The sequence below is a fragment of the Eurypyga helias genome, unplaced genomic scaffold (genome assembly GCF_000690775.1).
Source record: "Eurypyga helias isolate BGI_N326 unplaced genomic scaffold, ASM69077v1 scaffold18622, whole genome shotgun sequence".
Taxonomy (NCBI): domain Eukaryota; kingdom Metazoa; phylum Chordata; class Aves; order Eurypygiformes; family Eurypygidae; genus Eurypyga; species Eurypyga helias.
Window position 1 is genome coordinate 10,329 of NW_010234277.1, and position 20,409 is coordinate 30,737.

Consider the following 20,409-nt stretch of genomic DNA (forward strand, 5'->3'; position numbering starts at 1 on the left):
ATACTCCTTTAGCCACTAAAACAGAGGTGCTTAGAGTGCAACAGTTGCTGCCATAGAAATAAAGTAAATTTTCCTCACTTGACTTTCGAAATAATGCCCACAGCTAGGCTCTCGTAGGGGGGAGAACACCATTTATATTAAACCATCTTCTCTATTATCATTAAATGAAATTTTTGTTACTACTGAGGGTCGTAGCTTCAAGCATTTGAAGGATGCTTCAGGCATGGTAAGCGTGAAGTTGAAAAGTTTGTAACTTTTAGGCTTTCATTAACAGAGCAGCATTTTAAGATTCCTATTTTTAAAACAATCAAAAAGAGAAACTTTTGCTAATGGTTTTTAAAATACATTGTAGTTAAAATAACTTTGAGTGTAACGGTTCACATTTCCAGGCTCGCTTTTTTGGGAAATCCACACACATAAAGTCCTGGCATCATTGTGTGGTAACTTTTGCTTTCATGTCAGGTTAACACAGTCTCCTCTTTTCAATTAGCACTTACAATAAGATGTGGGCAGGTGCCCAGCAAGACCTCGACATCCAACTCCAGAGGGAAAGGAAGAGTTCCTCCAGCCAGAGAAGGACCATGTGAAAGTATTCAAGATGTTAGCCACTTCCTACATCAAATACATGCAAATCTTCCGTAGCCTGGAGACGGCCCATGACCAACTCGTTCACCAGCAGAAACGGACAGTGATTCGGCAAGTGCTAGATGGTGTGATTGGCCGGATTCTGGAGATTAAAAAAGAGATGGTGGAGTTGGAGAAATCAGAGTTTCATTACATTGATAATATCCTGGAAGATCTAAAACTTCTCCCGGTAGGTCTACCTCTCTTATGAGCAAATTCATAGGAATTTTGCCTAGCCTGTATTTTAAGGATAGTCATGTTTACTCGCAGTCTCTAAAGCTCTACCAAGTGACTTGCTTCCTACACACCCACTAGGGTACTGGGTGATCAGTAATTATGTAATTTTTATTAAATATCAGAGTATATTTGCTTTATGATGAGCATTATATAGTGCAGCAAGATTTTAAAAGCTGATGTGCCTGATCGGTATGTTGCATTTCTGCCTTTCCACAGCAGCACAGGCTCTGTGGATCTTTCACTTACATGTGTCCTGACATAAAGTGATATTAGCTTTGACAGTTTCTCTATGACAGCAGCTTGGCTGCCTGATTTTAGTGTGGGATTAGATAAAAGATGGGAAAAACTGATAACTAAGGTACAGTCTACTTCTGTCTCCCATTTACAGCACTGGCCTCTTCCAGAGGTTACAGGTAATGCTAAAAGTTGCACGGTCTGGACTACTGGCTCATAGTACAACAAACTACTAAAATGAGAAATCCGAGACAAGTCTCTTACTGTAAAGGAGACAGGAGCTGGGAGGATATTCAGGGTCCAGGGCTGCCTGATGTAAAAGCAGCCCCCTGACAGACAGCCCACTAACCAGGGTGGATATGACAAGAAGCCCTGAAGCTGTGCTCTACAAGCAGTATGAAAAATTAGCTGCAAAAAAGTGGTTCCTTCTCTCGCAGACAGCTCCACCTATTGTCAAATTTAGGAACTGCTTCTAACAGCTTTACTGAAGAGGAGTTGACTGCTGTTTTCTGGATCCCACTTATAACGTGAGATAAATTACCTAATATCTTTACAGCATTGTTTTGAGATTTGCAAATATGTTCCTGCTTAAAATCGCATGTGTATTTCACTCTGAAAATTTAGGACAGTAATTGCCACGAAGTTTCACCAGCTCTTTACCTTCTGGGTTAGTCACAGCAGAGAACTGTTTTCAGTTGCGAGAAGACGTACTGGAGAATATAAACACATTTCTGAGGAAACTGATCTTGCAGACCGTATTTTGAAATCATTAAGCACTGCTGTCTCCATGACTTATCAGTAAATCCACCTGCAGCAAAAATGTTGGCAAGTCTGAAAAGTCATGGTTGACATCTATTAAAAACAAGTATAAATTCAAATTCCTGCACCACACCTTAATTTTCAGAAAGCATAACATACCTACTATTAAGAAAAAAAAGAAAAAGGTGCTGAAAAGATTTCAGGCTTTTTCCAAATCAAACTATTTTCCACAGTAGGTAGGAATATGGTTGTTTCGGGGGCTTTCGGGGTGGGAGGTAGTGTGGCTCTATTGGGTTTTTTCTTTTTTTTTTTTTTTTTGTAAAATAATAATGTATTCTTGGTTGCAAAACAAAATTACTCACCAGTACCTGACAAATAACTTCTCTTTCTAAAAGAATCTGCCCACAAAGAATATCTAGTCCTCCTTTTCACCATCTTATCATGGGCTAAAATCCAGCATGATTGCAGGCAGAAAACACAACATAGTCATCTCATTTTATATCTTGTGCAATGATATTGCGTATTTTTTACTGTGTCACTGTAAGGCCAGACTTTATCCTTGTTTAGTTCTGGGCCTCATCTTTCTGTATAGTTGCCTTCCAGCACTCAGTCACTCCATTTCCCGGGGTAATTGTGAAGGTACTTGGATACACAAGCCCACATGGAGCTGGGAGTGGCTCAAAAGCTGCATATTTGGCTTGAGGGGAAACATCACAAACGTAGCCTTTCAATGCTGGGCCCCAAAAAAAGATTATGAATAGAGTTAGTCTCCCTACTCGCCACCCCTTCCAGTCCTAGTATTATGTCTTTGATCTCATCTTTATAGTCAATGAAAGTCACAGTCCAGAATCACGTGTAATTAAAACCCAGGTTAGACAGCAGAGACACTCATCACTCTGGTGGACTCATGCTACTACCTGACAAACTGCTTCTTTCCACATACCTGAAGACAGATTTGTAATCCATCCTACAGTGGTTGCACTCTAAGTACAACATATAATCGTTTCCATCAACGGCCAAGGATGTAAGAAGGTGCAAAAAGGGAGCTTAACAAGACAAATACCTACAAACCTTAGCAGACCACACCTCTGCATTGGTAAAATCACTAAGGATAAACACAGCACTCCTTGGAAGCTTTCTTCTGCTGGACAATAGGGATGTCCTGGCCTGCACAGTGTGCAACTGAGGAAAAAAGCATGAAATCTTCAGGCTGGCAGCTCACAGGGCCTGTCTTCATTGGCCACAGCCTTCCCTACAACTCCTTGCTCCAGGAATTGGAAGGCCTTAGAGCTCACAAGCAGCACGTTTGCCATGTGCCTACGTCAGGGCAGGAGCAGTGCTTGATTCTTTACAGCCAGCACTTTTCTTCTCTGTATTTGTCCACACCAGCAGTGGCAAAGGATCAAAGGTCTGCCTGAGCAGATGCAAGCTCACCAGTTTTCACAGCAGGCAGAACAGAGCGCACTGATAGCGCAGCATCAACCTTGTGCCTGTCTTAGGCTCCTTGGGCGAAAGGACCAAATGTCCACATATACCTGGGGACAAATTGTCATGTAACTTGACTGTGCAACTCCTCCTGAGTAGCATGACAGAGTGACTACTGCCTGTCTCCCCATTCCTTCTTCCAGGCAAAAATTTGCTTAAGGACATACTCTAGATGTTCCTGAAACAGTATATAGGGAACATGGTACCAATATGAACAAGACCTATGAAGACACGTTCGTCCCACTAGAGGAATGTATTTGCCAGTAATTATTATTGAAGAATTGTCTCCAATCTTCAATACGCTGCAAAGAACAGGTCAAGCCAATCTGCAGCATCTTAACTTTTGGGGAGGTTTGTTTGTCTGTATCTTTTTTTCATGTCTCAACAGAAGCTGAGAAATGATTCTTCTCAGCAGGAGAAGAATTGGTGGAAATGTGAATCAGTTATGTCTTTTTAACGATGGAAATGAGTAAAGACAGCCATTTCTAATCATGCCTGATTTTGAGGAGCAACTGAGGTATCAGAAACAGTGATAGTTTGTCTACAGGTAGAAATACCTGTAAAGGAGCAGAATTGTGCTTTGGTTCCTTGTAACAGTTAAGAAAAATACAGAACAGATCTATTTTTCATGTTGATTAAAAGAAGAGGTGGGATGATCATACAACCAAAGGTGGAAATCATGTTTAAATTTTTGGCAACCCTGCCAAATATTTTAACAGTTTGATAATATAATTGAGCCATTATAAAAAGAAAGTTTTCTGAGCTCCCATGGTTCAGAAACTGAGTTGATTTATTTGTTTTTGTTGCATTAGACCATAAGTAATTGCAAAGTAACAGCTCAGCAGCTGTTACAGAGGTCAAATTCCCCAACACTCCAAAATACTCAACAATCTCTGTCTGATTTAATTGCTTTGTAAAGGTGTTCAATTAATAAGTAATGTGATTTTAATGCAGTTCTAAACAGCACCTCATAACTATTTCTTCCTCCAGCAAGACATAGAAGTACCTATCCCAAGGTATTTCATTAAAGAAAATCTGGAAGTCCTGCAGCAGAGGGAGAAAATCCTTGATCAGATTTTGCTTAATGCTGGATTGCAAACACAGGTAAGCATCCCACATACCTACATAACAACATGCTTAACTTTTTTTAGTATATAGCCACATGTGTCTGAACACTTCAGCCACTGAAGTGAAAAGTACGTTTATAGCAGTTAGGAAGTAAAAGTCTGTTTACAGAGAAGGCACAAATAGAAAGCAACATTAAGTTTTCTTGTGTAACAATATCCAGTCACATCTCGAGTCTGGTTAAGACTGAAATGAATTAACTCTGCTCTATGTGTCAGAGTGTCAGAGAAAGGGCAACACTTGGGCCAAGTTTAGTAGGTGCTTTATTTATTTAGCTAACTCTCATCACTTAATTAGTCCTACTGAAATGAAGTTGGGCTTAGGTTTTACTGTACCAGGATTCCTGACTGGAACGGGCAAAACTCAGGAGTTCAGGTCAGCACAACTGTTAGCATTGTGTATAACCTCTGAACAATGACTGCAGTCTCTTCTGTGCAGCTATAGAGCTGCAGCTGCTAGGAGGAGTAGAAATTTGAGTTTTGGCAGAGCAAAAGTCATTACAGAAAAGTACACGAGCGCTCCAGTGAAGACTGTTCTGGATTTGATATACTTTTGACCTTTTGGAAATGGCACATTGCCTACAAGCAGTCATTGCTAACCTCCTGAAATAAACAACTGTGCCTACACATCTGGATGGCTGAGATTCATAGATGTTATAGCCATGAGAGACAGTCCTGATCAGACCACTTAATCAAACTGCTGAACTGCCCCAACCGCTGAATTCTCCACCAGTAATTTGCTGCTGGGTGAAGTCTGTGTGTTGATCCCACAAAGCAGCGGAGAGAAGGTTCCCAGGGAAGGAAACGGCACCAGTCAGACAGAGGCAATCTGCAGAGACGGAGCGCAGGCTCTCTGCTAGATTACTTTAATGGGCAGCTGCAGTCCTCTTGGCCTCTGCAGTAAATCTCTGGGTAAATTCTCTGCTCTTCTAGTAGTCTGATGTTGGTCTGTGGAGATCCTCTGTTATGGCACATTGCATTTGAAACCTTGTTGTTTCCCACAGTTCTGCTCTCACCCCTTTCAGTCTGGCATCCGTAAAGATGAGACTACCTGTTGTGCAGCCAGGTCACCTGGGAGCACCAGGCTCTTGCACTTTGGACACTGACAGGGTCCAAGTCTCCCTTGCCAGGGTGCCCCAAGAGAGGCACAGGATTCAGAGACATTATTTAATTAATCTCACACAGTGGGAGTCCAGTGCCCTGTGCTGCATTTCTAGTTCTGTCACTGCTGGGACTGGTAGAGGGTTGTCAGCACTGCTGCATGTATTGTAGCAAGCCTGTACACTCAGGAAATCCTAAATTCTGTGTAACAAACCACTGTATCCTTTGGTGTCCATGGCAGTGCTGATACAATCAAGTCTACCATAAATCACAAACAGTAGAGTTCAGAGGAGTCTGCTCTACAGATCATTTGTCCTTCTGTGTAATTCTGTTATAGAAAGCCCCATGGAAAATCTAGTATAGTGAGCTCCACACAATATATATAAAAGCATCCAATGTGAACTGTCTCCAATGGGGGATTAATGTCAAGAAAGGACAGTAATTCAGCTTTTTCCATGGGGAGCATGAGGGGTTAACAAGAATTCTCAGGAGTGAGAAGGGGGAGTCCTTCTCTCCAGCTGCACTGTTTCAATCTGGTTTTCCCCAAGCTTCTTCAAGCTTTGGACTGGGCTGACTCAGAACAGTCTGTCCTTCCATTCAGCAAGAGAACTGGGATCCCAGCAACACACCCAGAAACCCATCCCTTCAGAAAAGTAAAAGGAAGACACTCCATAGCCTAAGAAATTCTACAGGACAAAGCCCTATGGTTCTTTGTCTTTTTTTCCAAGGTAGCTGAATTTCAGCAGGTTGTATAAGCCATATCAAGCCGTTCTTGCTTCCCTCTATAACATCAGGCTTTCCTTGTCACACATCAGCACATCAAGGTTCACTCTCTCCTAAAGGTCCTCAGAAAAACACCTCTCAAAATATCAAATTTTCAAGATACTGCAAGCTAGCAATGGGACAGGAGTCTGCTGTTTGTGACAGCAATTTTTTTGTCTTAGAAAGTTTCCACAAGAAGTTCATTGGTTGTTTTGTTTGCTGAGGTAGGCAATTAACAGGACACCTAAGTCTAATACTCTGCCTTTTCTGTTCATTTTTGGCTATGCTGTTGAAGAAACCTGTCAAGGGCATGACTTTTGAAGAAGCCATTAAAGTGATCCAGGTTGCAGAACGGGCTCGCCAAGGCCGGTGTCAAGCAGCATACATGAAGCAAATTTACCTTGAAGAGAAGAGACAAACTAAACTTCAGGTCCAGATGGGTCCAAAACCAGATGCTGCTGCCACTTGTATTCAAAAGGTGAAATCTCCGATCTAACAACAGCTCTGGCAGTAACAGTGTTTTGTTCAGAAGAAGAGCAATAGACAAACATAGCTCATGGGATGGGAAGAATTCTGAAATTATAGCTTTCAGGGTGCCTAGCAAGGTGAAATACATCATTTAAACCACTTAACTCAAGGGTCCTGTCTCATTTTGTTGAGATCAATGGAAAGAGCCCTGCACTGGCAACGCAGGATGACTTTATAACCTGTATGTTGTTTTTCCATTCTGATTTTTATGACCTCAGTTGCTCTTTCTGGCATTCCCTTGGAATCCAGTGCATCTCAGGGAATTCATGCCTTTTCCTGTGACCTACAGAGAAAGAGTTCATTCCATATCTTGAAAAGATGAGAAAGGGGAGATCACTGTTAAACTCCAGAAAAACTCCTTAAGCCACGAACAATTCAGACAATTCAGCCTGATGAGAACAGGAGCTCAGCCTAAATCTTAAGTCTAAACACTTCTTCAACCCTGATGTTGTTGTGTTTAGAAGCTAAATATACCAGCATAAGGGGATAACAAACATCAGATTTTCTTTAAAAAAAAAAAAAAGCAGATGGCAACCTGTTAAAGAGTAATAGTTTCAATTGTATATTGTGCCTTTCCTTCCTCTATTTGTTTTTTCCTGTGTCTGCCACAGTAGAGGAAACTGTAACAAGGCCCATTTATCTCATTAGAGTTGTGTTTACAATTCAGGTTTGGCGTGGCTATATCCAGCGCAAGAAAACAGAGAATATGAGAGAAGAGGAAATGATATTTCTGGGGATGGTAAGTAGTGCTGCCTAGAGAATATAAAATGCCACAGTCTGTTTGTTCTTCAGAGTTTTGTAATTTGGTAGAAGATGAGAAATTAATTTCTAAGATTCTTCCTATTTTAAAAGGAGACTCTAAGGAATACAAGAACTAAACTGAAATGATAGATGGCACAGAAGAAGCACGGTTTGTCTCATGCTGTGTGCTTTTGTGCTGTAGATATGTAATCCAATGTATATGGCAAATATGGAAAAAAGCAGTGTAGAATTTGCCCCGGGTTCGAGGGATTTGACCCAAGCATGACAGAGCAAGGCTATCTGATCAATCAATTTTTAATTCATAACTTCAAGACATTTGAGCTGCCTTTGCGAGCCAGTGTATGTGTATGTCAAGGGTAGGGAAAAGGGACATTAAAACTACCATATTCATATATCAATATTTCTATAAATCCATGTGGAAATAAGCAAAATCTTCCTTCCTAGCAAGTACCTGCGAAAGAGGATAAACACTCTTTACAGCTGACATTTTCTCAGGCCCCCACCAATCCTTTGGGTGCCTCCATTAGGCACTAACGAGTGTCAAAACCTCACAGCTCTCCAACTCCAGCTACAGTAGCGCAGCCCTTGCACCAAGTTGTGGCAAAGCTTTTGCATAGCACTGCGTAACAGAAACACCCACCACTGCTCTGTGTTCAGAAAGTTTATTTATACCTCCTTGTTCTACACTTCTTAAATGGTAATTTATAAACTAGTCATTTAATTTGGAATTAAAACATGCTTTCTTCTTATCCCAGACTATTTGAATTATTTTCTTACCCAGCAATGTAATGGTCCTTAGATATGATTTAGGTTTGTGCCTATAGCATACACCTGACAAACACCTTAAAATCTTATCTTTAGGAAATAGCGTGTACATAGTGGTGTTCAATACAGATAACACCCTAGGGATTATTGGCTTTAATACCTGCTGGTCGTTAATAGAAAATCTGGCCAGCATACCTAAACAGAGCTTTGGGTGCCGATTCTGCCTCTGTTTAAAACAAAGAAAATTCCCAGAGATTTTAACTAGTGAGGGCCAAAACCGGTGAATATTTGGGATGTACATAAAAGTGAATTAGAAATTACATCTTTTGCAAAACAAGGAATAGTTTCCTATCAACTCCCGTGATAGTTTCTGTTGACTGTTAAAACTGGAATCTCGGGAAGGAAATCTGAAGTCTGGTGTGTCAGCTATTAGAGGGTTCACAGCCAAGCACTTTTTTCATGGTGGCCAATGGTAGGAGTAACTGATAACTAGGATGTAAATAGCCTGGTTTATGGGGAGGAAATCTATATGATCACAGGGATGAAGGGAATTCAAACCAAACACATACAGTGCATTTGTTTCCTGACCTCCATTTTAGGAGCAAGAGAATTGATGTTTGCAACTCTGCATTGAGACTCATTACTCTTTATCAAGTATATGATCAAAGGATGTCGGGGGAAAAAATTGATACCTCTAAATAAAAAAAAATCTGTTCATCTTCCTAGTGTTTTTGTATTCCCTATTTGCGTTTCCCTTTTACTTTTCATGCCACATTCCAGCGTCTCCAAAGGAAACGAGTGGCAAGCAGACATTGGTTCACACTGATAGATAGGCAGGGAGCTCCAAAGGTCAAGTCCCTTTGATGTATGATCACGTCAGGCCTCTAAAAAATGACCACAGATCTTCATGTGTAAATATGTTGAATTTGCTTTTCTAATGCTGCACGACTTAGATAAATTAGAAGACCTAGCCATCCATTACTCCAAGCCCATCCCAAAGGAGACTTGGCTTCTACTGCAATAAATATAATTTCTCTTATGATTATAGCTATTTTTAAAATGTCTATGTTATTTTCATAGGAAGACTGCTTTACAAAATGAGTTATCCCATTTGAAGTTTTGAATAATTATTGTTTTTTAAAAATATTCAGTTGTGTTGGCCTAAAAAATATGGAAATATGTGCAACAAAACACCAAGAGTTTTCCAGCCTTTTACTTAATTCAGTATTATTTGCTTTTCCATCTACTTCAGAAAAATTTATGTATCTTATCTGGAATTTGATTCTGTTTCATCTTTTGCTTGATGACAGACTAGAAGCCTGTGTTCCAAAGATTTTTCTTGGCTCAAAATTAAAGGCTCATTATTATTATTATTATTTATTAAAGCTTAATTGCAGAAACAGCATGATTCCCTCAGCACATGTTTTTCTAAATCTCCGATAAATCACAATTTGCAATACCGGTTTAATTTGTAAAGAAAAGCAAGCCTCACTAAGAGCACATATATCTTGATAACTGTATCCTGACCTGTTTCCTGATCTTCCTCACATTGCTGCCACAATGCTGTTTACTGCCAGCTCCAGTATGACCACCATAACCAACTTTCCAGGCATAGGTCTGTGTTTAAGCCACACTGACCACACTGAACTTGCAAGAAAACATACTAAATTGTCTTGAAAACATGTATGTGCTGTCCAAACCAACCTGTATTTCCTTTTTCTAATTTACCACAACATCCCAATTATAACATTTTCCAGTTTCTAAATGGGTGTGTGCTTCCACTTGTCTGTTTCTGGCATTTATAAAAGTTCGCTGTCGTCAAACACCTCAGAGGTTGGTGCGACTGTTTCATTTTGCTGCAGTGCAGACTAGCGCTCAGGCTGGTGTAACTGGATGTGTGAACTGGTTTTTGGCAACTGCTTTGTCTCAGGGCGGTGCAAAACAGCCCAAGCCTAATAATGGATCTGCACTCGGAACTCTCACTAACAGGCTCTCCTAACAGGCTAGACCCTGCAGGAAGTTGTACTTATAATCTCAGAACACAGGCTACTGGAAAGAGGAAAAGCTGGTTTTATCATAAAATGTTAGGATAAACAGTTGGCTATCAGACTGATTTATGGAAGGGTAGGAGGAGCCTAGGCACAAGGAGTACAAAAAGGCAAGGCAAAAATCCATCCCAATTTAGGGGCTCAGTCTACTGTTGCAACTTTGAGGCAGGAATACTCTGAAGGCCTGGACATCCCTTGCTCATGTTTTTATTTAGCAAGGAAAAGTGATCAATCCCATTGGAGCCAAGTGCTCTACATGCTTAAACAATTTATAGGACTGAGCCCTGCATGCTTTGGCCACCTAAATGCTTTCTTGTCTCCCAGATACATCTATTGATTTACAGTTACACAGCGCTCTCAGTGCTCTCTTCCATAACTTCAGCCCTCACCAAAGAGTTAGTGGCACAATACATGCTGATCTGTGATTTTCTTCACAGTATTTCCACCATTTGTCCTTCCTATATATCGTTTTCACATGAAAGGATCTATGTGGTCTTAAATAAAAACATGGTTCTCTCCTTACCTCTTTTAAACACACCCTAATTTAGGCATGTTATCTTGGATAATATTTATATCTGAGAAAGCATTCAGCCGAACATTCCTTGTTCTTTGAATTCCTGATAAATATAATTCATTTCATCCAGTCAAAAAAAAATTAGCATTTCCCAGAATAACCTTCTATGTAAACATTGTAGACTACGGCTAAATAAATATTGCATGGGATTTAAACTGCAAACTCCATAAGTGAAATCTAAAATATTTCTTCAGCTCTTGAAAGTGGGAAGTTACAGCAGTGGTTCACACCAGGCCTGTTCTTACCAAGCAGAAGATTAAAATGACTTTTGTTTTACTTGCGACCTAGAAGACGTTTAGATGTCAGCAGAAAGTTGTATTTCTTTTACCAGGCACACATATACATCCAAAGAGTGATAACTTATTTGTCCTGTTTTCAATAAAAATTTTAAACCTGCTTATTTTTGAAATACAAAGACACTGGGAAGCAAGAAGCTCGCTAAATTGTCTTTCATTGGCTGGAGTCACACCAACAATGAAATCAGTGCTTTTCGGAGTCCAAAACATACTTGCCATTTTCAGCAGCAGTTTGACAGCATGCCCAGGTATAATATTAGAAATAAACATAACCAAAATTATATAAAGTTATGTGATCATGAATAGAAATGTTTTCTATTTTCATTTTCTTTCATCTTTTATTAATAAAAGTACTGCATGTCAATATTTTTATATATATAGAAATATAAATCTATAAACCAGCCATTTTCAATATTTTTCTAACAAGGCCTCTTACTACAAATGCTTTGTTTGAATGCATATGACAATTACTTTAATTGGCAAAGCCATTGAAGTGAATCACATAGTAGTGGAGCTTTAATGAATGTAATATATTTTGCTTAGTTGTTCCTTTTTGTGCCTAATTTGGGAATTCAGCCATATAATTGATGTGGCTATCACCATTTATGTACCACAGAACCTATGTGAATACAGTCTTCATAAGACACCTCTTTAAAATACATCCTTCCTGCAGCCAGACAAAATACATTGAGGAAATGAAAAAGCAAGAATGCAGCTAACTCAAACTTTTAAAGAGAATTTGGATCACCATTTAAAATTCAGTAGAATAACAGTCATGAGTAAAGAACAGGACCTCAGTTGCTTAGGTAGTAAATTCCTTTAGTCTACTGGTAAGGAGTTATTTAATGTCCATGTAGTCCAAATGTAAAAACAAAAACAAACAAGCAAACAAAAAAATCTCACTTTTGATACTGGTGAAAATAAAGACCATTGAAAATACTTAGGAAATGAAGCCCTTAAGAGAAGCAAACTATACTACCTCTGAAAATGAGCAATCTACAGGAAAATGCTACACAACTACTATATCTATCAGATTACAAGAGATTACAATTATGGACAATACTGTCTGTAGCAGAACATTTACTGAAGAAGTCCCATAAAACCGTTCTCTGTGTGTTTCAGCTCTGCTATTTCAGGTCTAAGAAAAGCTGTCCTAAATTAAGTACCCAGTAATAAAAGCTGCAGTAAATCTACCTTTCAGGCATAATATGAATGTTCGCCTGAAAATGTGAAGTAAAATGAAACGTATTTATTTCACTGAAATGAAGACTATCTTTCCTTGTAAGTGTAGACATAATGGAACAATCGAAGAGCAGTTAGTTCCACAGCATGGGGCCTCCTATATGTACAACTGTAGCCTTAAGCATGTTCAGCCAGCCTGCGCACCTCTAAGTGTTTTATAATGAACAATAAAGTAGTCTGTGTTGGAAAGAGCCATTGAGCTGACTAAGCAGAAAGGCAGGGTTTTCAAGCTAGGGAAGAGCCTAAATCTAAAAGGGAAAGCTTACAGAGACTTTCATCGCATTGGCTTACCACCTAGGAGGTGGAGGGAACATCTTTCTTACTTCTGCTGGTGGGTCTTCCACTTTCAGAAAACCTAAATTCTCTTTGGGGAGGATAGAGGGAGAAAGCGTAAAGAACGGAAGACTCAAACAGCGCTCTCAGTGTACTCGTGACTGATGAGTTGGAATAAAATTCTCTTTTAGACAAATGTCCATTTTGCCTTATTAATTTAAACAAGGATTTTAAAGACAAAGCCCATCAAACATTAGATAAGCATTTTAGGTTAATGGACCGTGTAGTCCTATTTTCCCACAAACTCAGGAATCTTCATATTATGCCCTATTTTTACAGCAGCATCAATTATTAATATGTATACTTTTGCTGACAGAGGACCACACTAAAAATGTGAGTTTCGTTATCCAGTTCTGGGTCATTAACTGTGAAAAGCTTGTAAATATAATGGTTTATTCACATGGGAAGCCTTCATTAAGATGCATTATTCTACAACTGATGTGGTAGCATTGCATTATCAAGTTCACTGTCTCCATCTAATATTTGTAATTTGTTTCTAAATGAGTTGCTGTTTGTTGGGCAAGTTAACAAATTTGAATTTCACATGGCCAAAGAAATTTCTTAAAGATGGGAAAATGCTTCTTCCCCCAAGGAAATGCTATTTATTAGTGTCTTACTGTAGAATGCCTCCCTTTGATTCAGAAGCAGAAACATTAGAGGCGCTGAGAGAAGCGATGTTAGAAACAAATTGGCTTTTGTCTTCCTTAACGTGCACATTAAGTAGAGAGGGCTATAAAAGCAGCACTCATCATATTGTCTCAGTATAACTCTTTAGGGCTCCAGAACAACATGGACACATGGAAAGTTGATCCGCCATACTGCAAGTACATCAGAAATGCACAATAAATGGTAGAGGACTGACAGCTACAACAATAGTACAATTGCATCCTCTGGATATCATATTGTATATTTTCAGCAGCTCCTGATCCTCAAGTGTCTATTTTTAGATTATGTTGCTAAATTCACTTCCACACTCAACTTTTATCTAGTTCATTTCCTTATTCCCTACTTAGACTTCACCACCTGATTCCTTTCCTTGATCATTTCCAACCTTAATAGACTTGGATCAGTTCTTCTAGACCAGGGAAGCAGTTTTTAAGATTATATCCATTTTACTTGTTAGCTCACGTACACATAAGTTCTTTTGATGTTTCCTCATCCTTGTTTTCCTCGAGTCAAATTCATTTTTTGTTGACATAACCAATTGATTTCAAAGTAACAGAATAGGAAGTCAGGGCTGTTGTATGTTCACCTGTAATGTTTTACTTAAAAATCAAATAACTGTGCCATGATCTCCTCACTGCCATTCAGCACTTGCCTCATCCTCCCCTAGAACAGAAGCCAGCCTTCAATTCGTGCCGTGCGTCGGCCTACGGTCCTCAGTCTTAGACTGGGCACGCTGCACATGTTCCACATTAGATGGCCATGAATCCTTCAGGACTCATTTATCAGCCATCTCCGCTCTTTACTTCATACTCTCCCTTGCATTGTCTGAGCTGGGGCACGCTCCTGCCAAAGCTCTTGCACTACAGGAGGAGCCCCTGGTTTGGCAGCTGTCTGTCTACTGCTATGCCAACTTCAAAGGATGTCATTTGTTATTAAGGTATCTCCCAGCTACTCCTGGCAACAGCTTGCCTGGGAGCGCCAACTCCCGCTCTGATGAAGTGTCTTTTTACCTGCCATGTCATCCTATTTACTTGGCTCCTCTCCAACACCTACTCTCCTCCCCAGCTTATCTGGGCGTCTAGGTCTGAGCCAGCTCTGCTTTCCCAGCGATGGGAGCAATCAAGCAACAGCACATTTCACATCAGCAACGGCCTTTTCCTCCATGTAAATAATCCCTTTCCCTATGTACATTAATTTAGAAAATATTAATAAGAAGAAATCAATAGGAATGGGGGAGGGGAGGAAGACAGTCAAACAAGCATATGGTCTTATCAGCTTTCCCTTTCATTCCTTTCTCTAGTGGGTTATCAAAGGTGGGTAGCTGGACTCTTGTTGGTAGAAGTAGTTCCTGTTTCTTTTGTTTTCTTGCAGTAACACAGTCTTTGAAAATGAAAAACATACGAAGGACAAGTACAACAGAGCTTCTCTTACAAGCTGCTTTAGAAGGTCATATCTGTGCTTCAGCCTTAGGGCTTTGAGTGCACAGCTCATAAACTGGTATCAGCAGATACAGTGATAACTGTATGGTGCTCAGACAGGTGGCTGCACAAACATTTACTCAGGGCTTGGCTGGGTTTTGCAGACCCAGGCATGTTCTGGAGCCCTGTTGCTATTAGCATCTGAGCCGGCTGCTTTAGAGCTACCTGAACTGTGTTCACACTGGCTTCGTGACTCTGGACTCAAGTGTAGATACGGTTTGTATTAATTCACTTAAGAGATTCTTATCTCCACTTCTGGTCTTGCTCACGTGGGCACATTCTTGCCAGTTCTAACCATTCTTACCTCACCTGGCTTCGGTACTGATAAATAATACTCTGATAGTAAGTTCGCAGTGAGAAGTAGCTGGTCAAAGGCTCCCTTGGGAGCCGGTGGAGAACAGTTCAGAGGAGGACCTGAACAATGGGAAGGTTCAGACATGGCAAAGAGGAGCTCTCCTACCTGTGCTGCTGCATGGGCCATCCTGCTCTCCACAGTGTTCTGATCCTGTGCTCACCCACCACTTCTCTTGCTAGGCACTGGCCCTCAGCTGCCTCCTTGGCTTGCTGAGTCACCTCATTATATCAGGAGACAATTAACTTGAGTAGGTGGGAGGGAGAAAAGAGATAAAAGGGATTGTTCTTCACTTAGAGAACTGAACTCATTCAGCATAGGGTCAGGTGAGTGGCCGAGCCAGTGCAGAAGAGAGGAACCACACATCCAACAGTTAGAATGGAAGGGAAACTGCTCCTTCCCAGCACCAAGAAGCTGTTCATGTGGTGATCCATCTTACAACATTTCACCCGTAGATGTTCAGATGTGTCCCACAGAGGAGCCTGTCTTTCTGCATCAGCTGCAGATCAGCCTGACTAAAGCTGGAGATATCCTTGTGCCCCTCGCACTGAGTTGCCTAGGTTTGAATACGGATTCTGTTGCTTCCCCAAGGAGACAGGAGGGGAGTCCTCCTGGTCCCCCTTCTTCAGCATTCACCACAACTACCTTTGCTCATGGACATACTTATTCACAGTCCCTTTTCTTGTGCTTCCAGATGTCTTTATCCTTTTTCTTCTCACATATCTTCAGCAGGCGATGCTGGAAAACGTATTTCTAGAAATTTAGTAGGTCGTCCTCTGCGTAACACAGTGTCTGCTCAAACTGTGGCGTTGGCTTGCCCTCTTCGTTAGCAACCCTGCTACCAACATCTTTAGGCAGTAGTACTCTGATGGGAATTTCTCAGAAAAGCAGTCCCTTGGGCATTGCTGTAGTGAAGCAAAAGTTGAGTGGGAAACTGCCTAAGGGAAGCGGATCTTGTTTCTCAATCTCAATCTGGGAAGCAGGCCTCGTGGCTCCTTCCTCTGGTTTCCAAGCGAGCCCTGAGAAAGCATCATCACATCTGGCTATTCTGATAGTAATAATAGTAGTAAGGCAGACAATAGTGAAATCCAGGTGAAATACAAATAAATAGAGTTAATATTAGCTGTGCCATGCTTAAAAATAGGTGCTGATGAAGGTGAATAAAGACTTGACTTCCATGGCAACTGAGAATTGAGTGAAGGCAACATCTCAGGGCAAAAGGCAACATTTTGGGTCATATACTCACAGAGAGAGCATATGCAGCCGCCTTTCAAAATCATGCTGCTCTTCTTGTTTCCTCCTGAATATTTTCTCACTGGTGGCCTTGACCAATTCCTTTTGCATAGCGCGAGTCACACGTTGCAGATGCAGGGAAGGCAGTAAATTGCTTTCCTGAACAGGGCCTCTGCGCTTACTTTGGATAGCATGCGATCCCGCTGTGTCCTGTCTGAAACCAAATTTGCTTGGCACCACTTCATGATTTTTGGAACCTGGTTGAAGTGTGGAAAAACACCGAATAACAAGTCTTAAATCTAAGCTGGCCAAACCTTTGATAGAGGCTTTTTTGTCTTTGCAGGAGACCTCTGGAATTAGGACTTGAAGCACACTAGAAAATACATGACCACAGCAAGGAGAATGCATTACTGCATTAGTCTGAGATGTGCTGATTAAGAACAAATTCTATACATTCTGAAAGTGGAAGGCCAGAGCAGAATTGTATAGGGATTTTTTCATGCAAACTAACAGTCCTAGGCTTTTGTTCACATATGCTGCCACCTATATGTCATCACTAACTTTGAAGATTAAAACACCATATTACAAAAATTACATATACTTTTCTCCTCTTTTTCATTCTTAAATTTGACATATGCTATCAGACAGTATGATTAGTACTTCCCAAGTATGTGGAAAATAATTTGTTCTAGAACTGCAACCAAAAAAAAAAGCTAATTTACAAGTTAATTTTTAAAATATACTTTACGCTTACAAGGTAGTAATAGCTCGTAAAACACTGGGAGCATCTCAACTTTATCAAGCATTGCAAACTAAAAAATGCAGAGTTTCAGACCACCCACACAGATGGTATTTTTCATGCTTCTGTATTTGCATACCAGAAAGACTTTCATTTTTCTCTCTCAAAGTACACATGTAAGATCAATCACAATGCAGAAATCATTGTAAGACTTTAAACTGGCTTAAAAAGTCCTTCGTGCCAAGGTTATCAAATCATGGGAAACTTGGGGAGCTATGATTTTTATTACAGTGTTTGGGGGCTTGTTTGTTCTTTTTTTTGTTGTTGTTGTTCCTCAAGGGAAGTTGATTTCCTAAAGGAATATGACCAGCTGCAACAAAATACCAGGAAACCACTGACCAAGCAGTGCATATAAAAATTTAAGTGAAGAAATTAAAAACAATACTGGCTAATTAAAAAACACCAATGGGAAGTCCAAACATTTGAAAATTCAATTAAAAAAATCTCTGGCACCCTTCTGACATGGATAAAGTTGGCATTTGCAGAACAGCAGCTTTCTCACCTGTCTCATTGAGATCCCAGGATCCCACGCTGGAAAGCTTGTTTTTGTACATTGCAATGTTGTTAATTAATGCCGAAACACTAACAATAGACCATTGTGTGCATCCAGGCACTTTTTATGAGCACAGGGGTTTTTCCTGGCTTCCTACAAATAAGTTAAGGCTTAAGCCTAGATTCACTGTCAATCTGGCATTCCAGATTATATTGTTTCTTTTAATATGTACCTTTTCTTTTCTCCTCTTGTCCTTTCCAGAGCCTACCTCCTCACTTAAAGGCAATGAGTATTTCACAAATGCATGCCAGGCAAGTAAATACCCTGCAAGGTGAGGTCCCGGAGAGAAATGAAGAGACTTTCATCAAGGACAAGCTGAGAGAAACAGAGGGGCTTAACATCAAGCAAACTCTCCAGGAGCAGATCAGCCAGTGTTTCATCGAGTGCCGGTGAGCAGAGATAAACACCTGCCCCTTAGTAAGTCTATTTGCCCCAAGGACATTAATTTTGCAGTTCTTACAAATTGTAAAATCCATCTTACAGTGGTGATCCCAGTCCCAGCTACAGAACTAGGCATCAGGACTCCGTAATTGGGGAAACCAGAATAGCGCATCACTCCTTCCACAGTCCAGCAGGGATCAGAGGTGGACCTTGAGAGACAGATCAGGTGCAGATCAGGTCCACAGACTGATATCACAGTGGGGACACGTTCAGATTGCATTGGGCTCCAGCTTCGTAATTATATGAAGCATATTTAAAGTTTAGGAACACTGATTTTTACCCCTGTCTGCATATGTAAGGTTTAAGAGAGAGAACGCAGTCTTCCATGGAGATAGGGGTATAATTATTCGCTATAGCAAATCACGTCACGTCACTGGGACTGCAATCCAGGTGCCTGCTGCTGGTATTATCCAGCAGCCGATATGAGTCTAAAGTACTTTTGTACTTGAGGCCTGACCTTCAAGACACTCCTCCAAATGTAACTTGAGTTAAGCTGTGCTGCTGATCTCAGTGAAACTTCACGTCTCAGTAGAGTTAAGCACATACTTACACATTTCTAAACTGCGCGCTGACACCTATAGTTCTCTCAGGAAGTTTACTTTAGCTGAAGAAGTTTGGAGACTGCTAATTTTGATGTGGCAATACTGTAAGCCTTGTACTAAGTAACACAGGCTGGTTTTATAATATAGGTAATTTTTTTCCAGGATTTACCCAACCCAGCGGGTTAGTATGTAGAAGCAAATCGGGAAGCAGTACCCCCAAAAGTTCCAGGATTTAGCAGCAAGGTTTTGCCTGCTCTGCATAAAACTGCTCTGCAAAAACACTTCCAGTGTTTTTGTGTCTTGAGCTGCTTGGTGATATTACAGGGCTCGTGTTTGTCTTGTGGGCCAGCATCATGTCCATTAATCATTCAGGGTTTTTTCATTGTACCAGACCTGCATTCATCACGCAGTTTCCAGTTGGAAACACAAATGCATTCTGATGAAATCCTGCTCTGTTTATTCTATGACTACTTTAATCAGGTTTTGGTAGCTATACAACAGTGTGGTGTTTGTTAAATAACAAGCAGTCTTAAAAATAGCTCCCTCAAAGGTCTGCCACAATCTATTTCTCTTCTTTCTTGTACTTTTGCCTTTTACAGACACTCCAGTGTGTTTTTACCCCATCTAGCTCTCCTTTAGAAAGCACTGCTGGATTTACAAACCTCAGTTATTACAAAGTACTTCCCTGTTCCCTAAATCAACCCTGTTCCTAGGGCCCAGTCTGCACAGTTCTTGAGCTGCCATTTCCTGTCGCTCCCCACAACTCTCAGCATATTCCGAGGTACGCAAAGATCTTACTTCCTTTGCTTAATATTACTCATCTAATAGTAATTCTCTAACATGGGTCAGCCGTGTTCAATTAACGTGACTCTAGAGCTTGAGGAGAACTAGCTGAAATACTGTGTGAACCAGTAACACCATTTCTTTAGGAGGTTAGCAGGTAAGAGTCAGTCTCCTAGAGAATAAGGTTGAGCCATAAACCTCTTTAAAGACAGTTATGAGATATTATTGAAAGTAAAATCCATTCCATTGAGACACTTAACAGCAGAGCCAACTGAGAGCCTAACCAATCCAAAGGATCATTTGGAGGAAGCCGAAGCCATTGTTCGATCAAGGGAGGTGGAGAGGAATGGCTGTGTGAGCAGTTCCTCAAAACCCTTGCTACCTAATATTTAAGAGACCTCAGTCTCATGTATCTATGCAATATTCTGAAGATGTAAGGTGGAGCGTAAATGCTGAGCTTTCTTATTCAGTAGCCTTTACCAGTGAAATGGGACCCTGTTGTGACATTTATATCTGAGATGTGCCCAGGGGCCCAACTTTAGATGAGACTTCAAGGCTATAGGCAGGGATAGGCAGTATCCCAGCATATAAATATGTGATTAAGCAAGTTCTAAGAGTTCTTTAACTAACCTTTAAGTTGCCCGGTCTGATCGAATCAGGTTCAGTAGTCTTGAATCTCATCTAGACA

General features: G+C 40.6%; 1 protein-coding gene across 1 annotated transcript in view; it reads left to right on the plus strand.

Annotated features, from left to right (window-relative positions):
• Positions 1 to 490: 490 nt before the first annotated feature.
• Positions 491 to 20,409, plus strand: part of LOC104517389 (IQ and AAA domain-containing protein 1-like) — a gene marked incomplete at both ends in the record, with an annotated part of 110,517 nt that continues 90,598 nt past the window's right edge. The window contains 6 exon segments of the mRNA XM_010162031.1: positions 491 to 549; positions 552 to 814; positions 4,330 to 4,443; positions 6,622 to 6,804; positions 7,522 to 7,593; positions 18,157 to 18,344. Coding sequence (XP_010160333.1) covers positions 491 to 549; positions 552 to 814; positions 4,330 to 4,443; positions 6,622 to 6,804; positions 7,522 to 7,593; positions 18,157 to 18,344 — 879 coding nt within the window.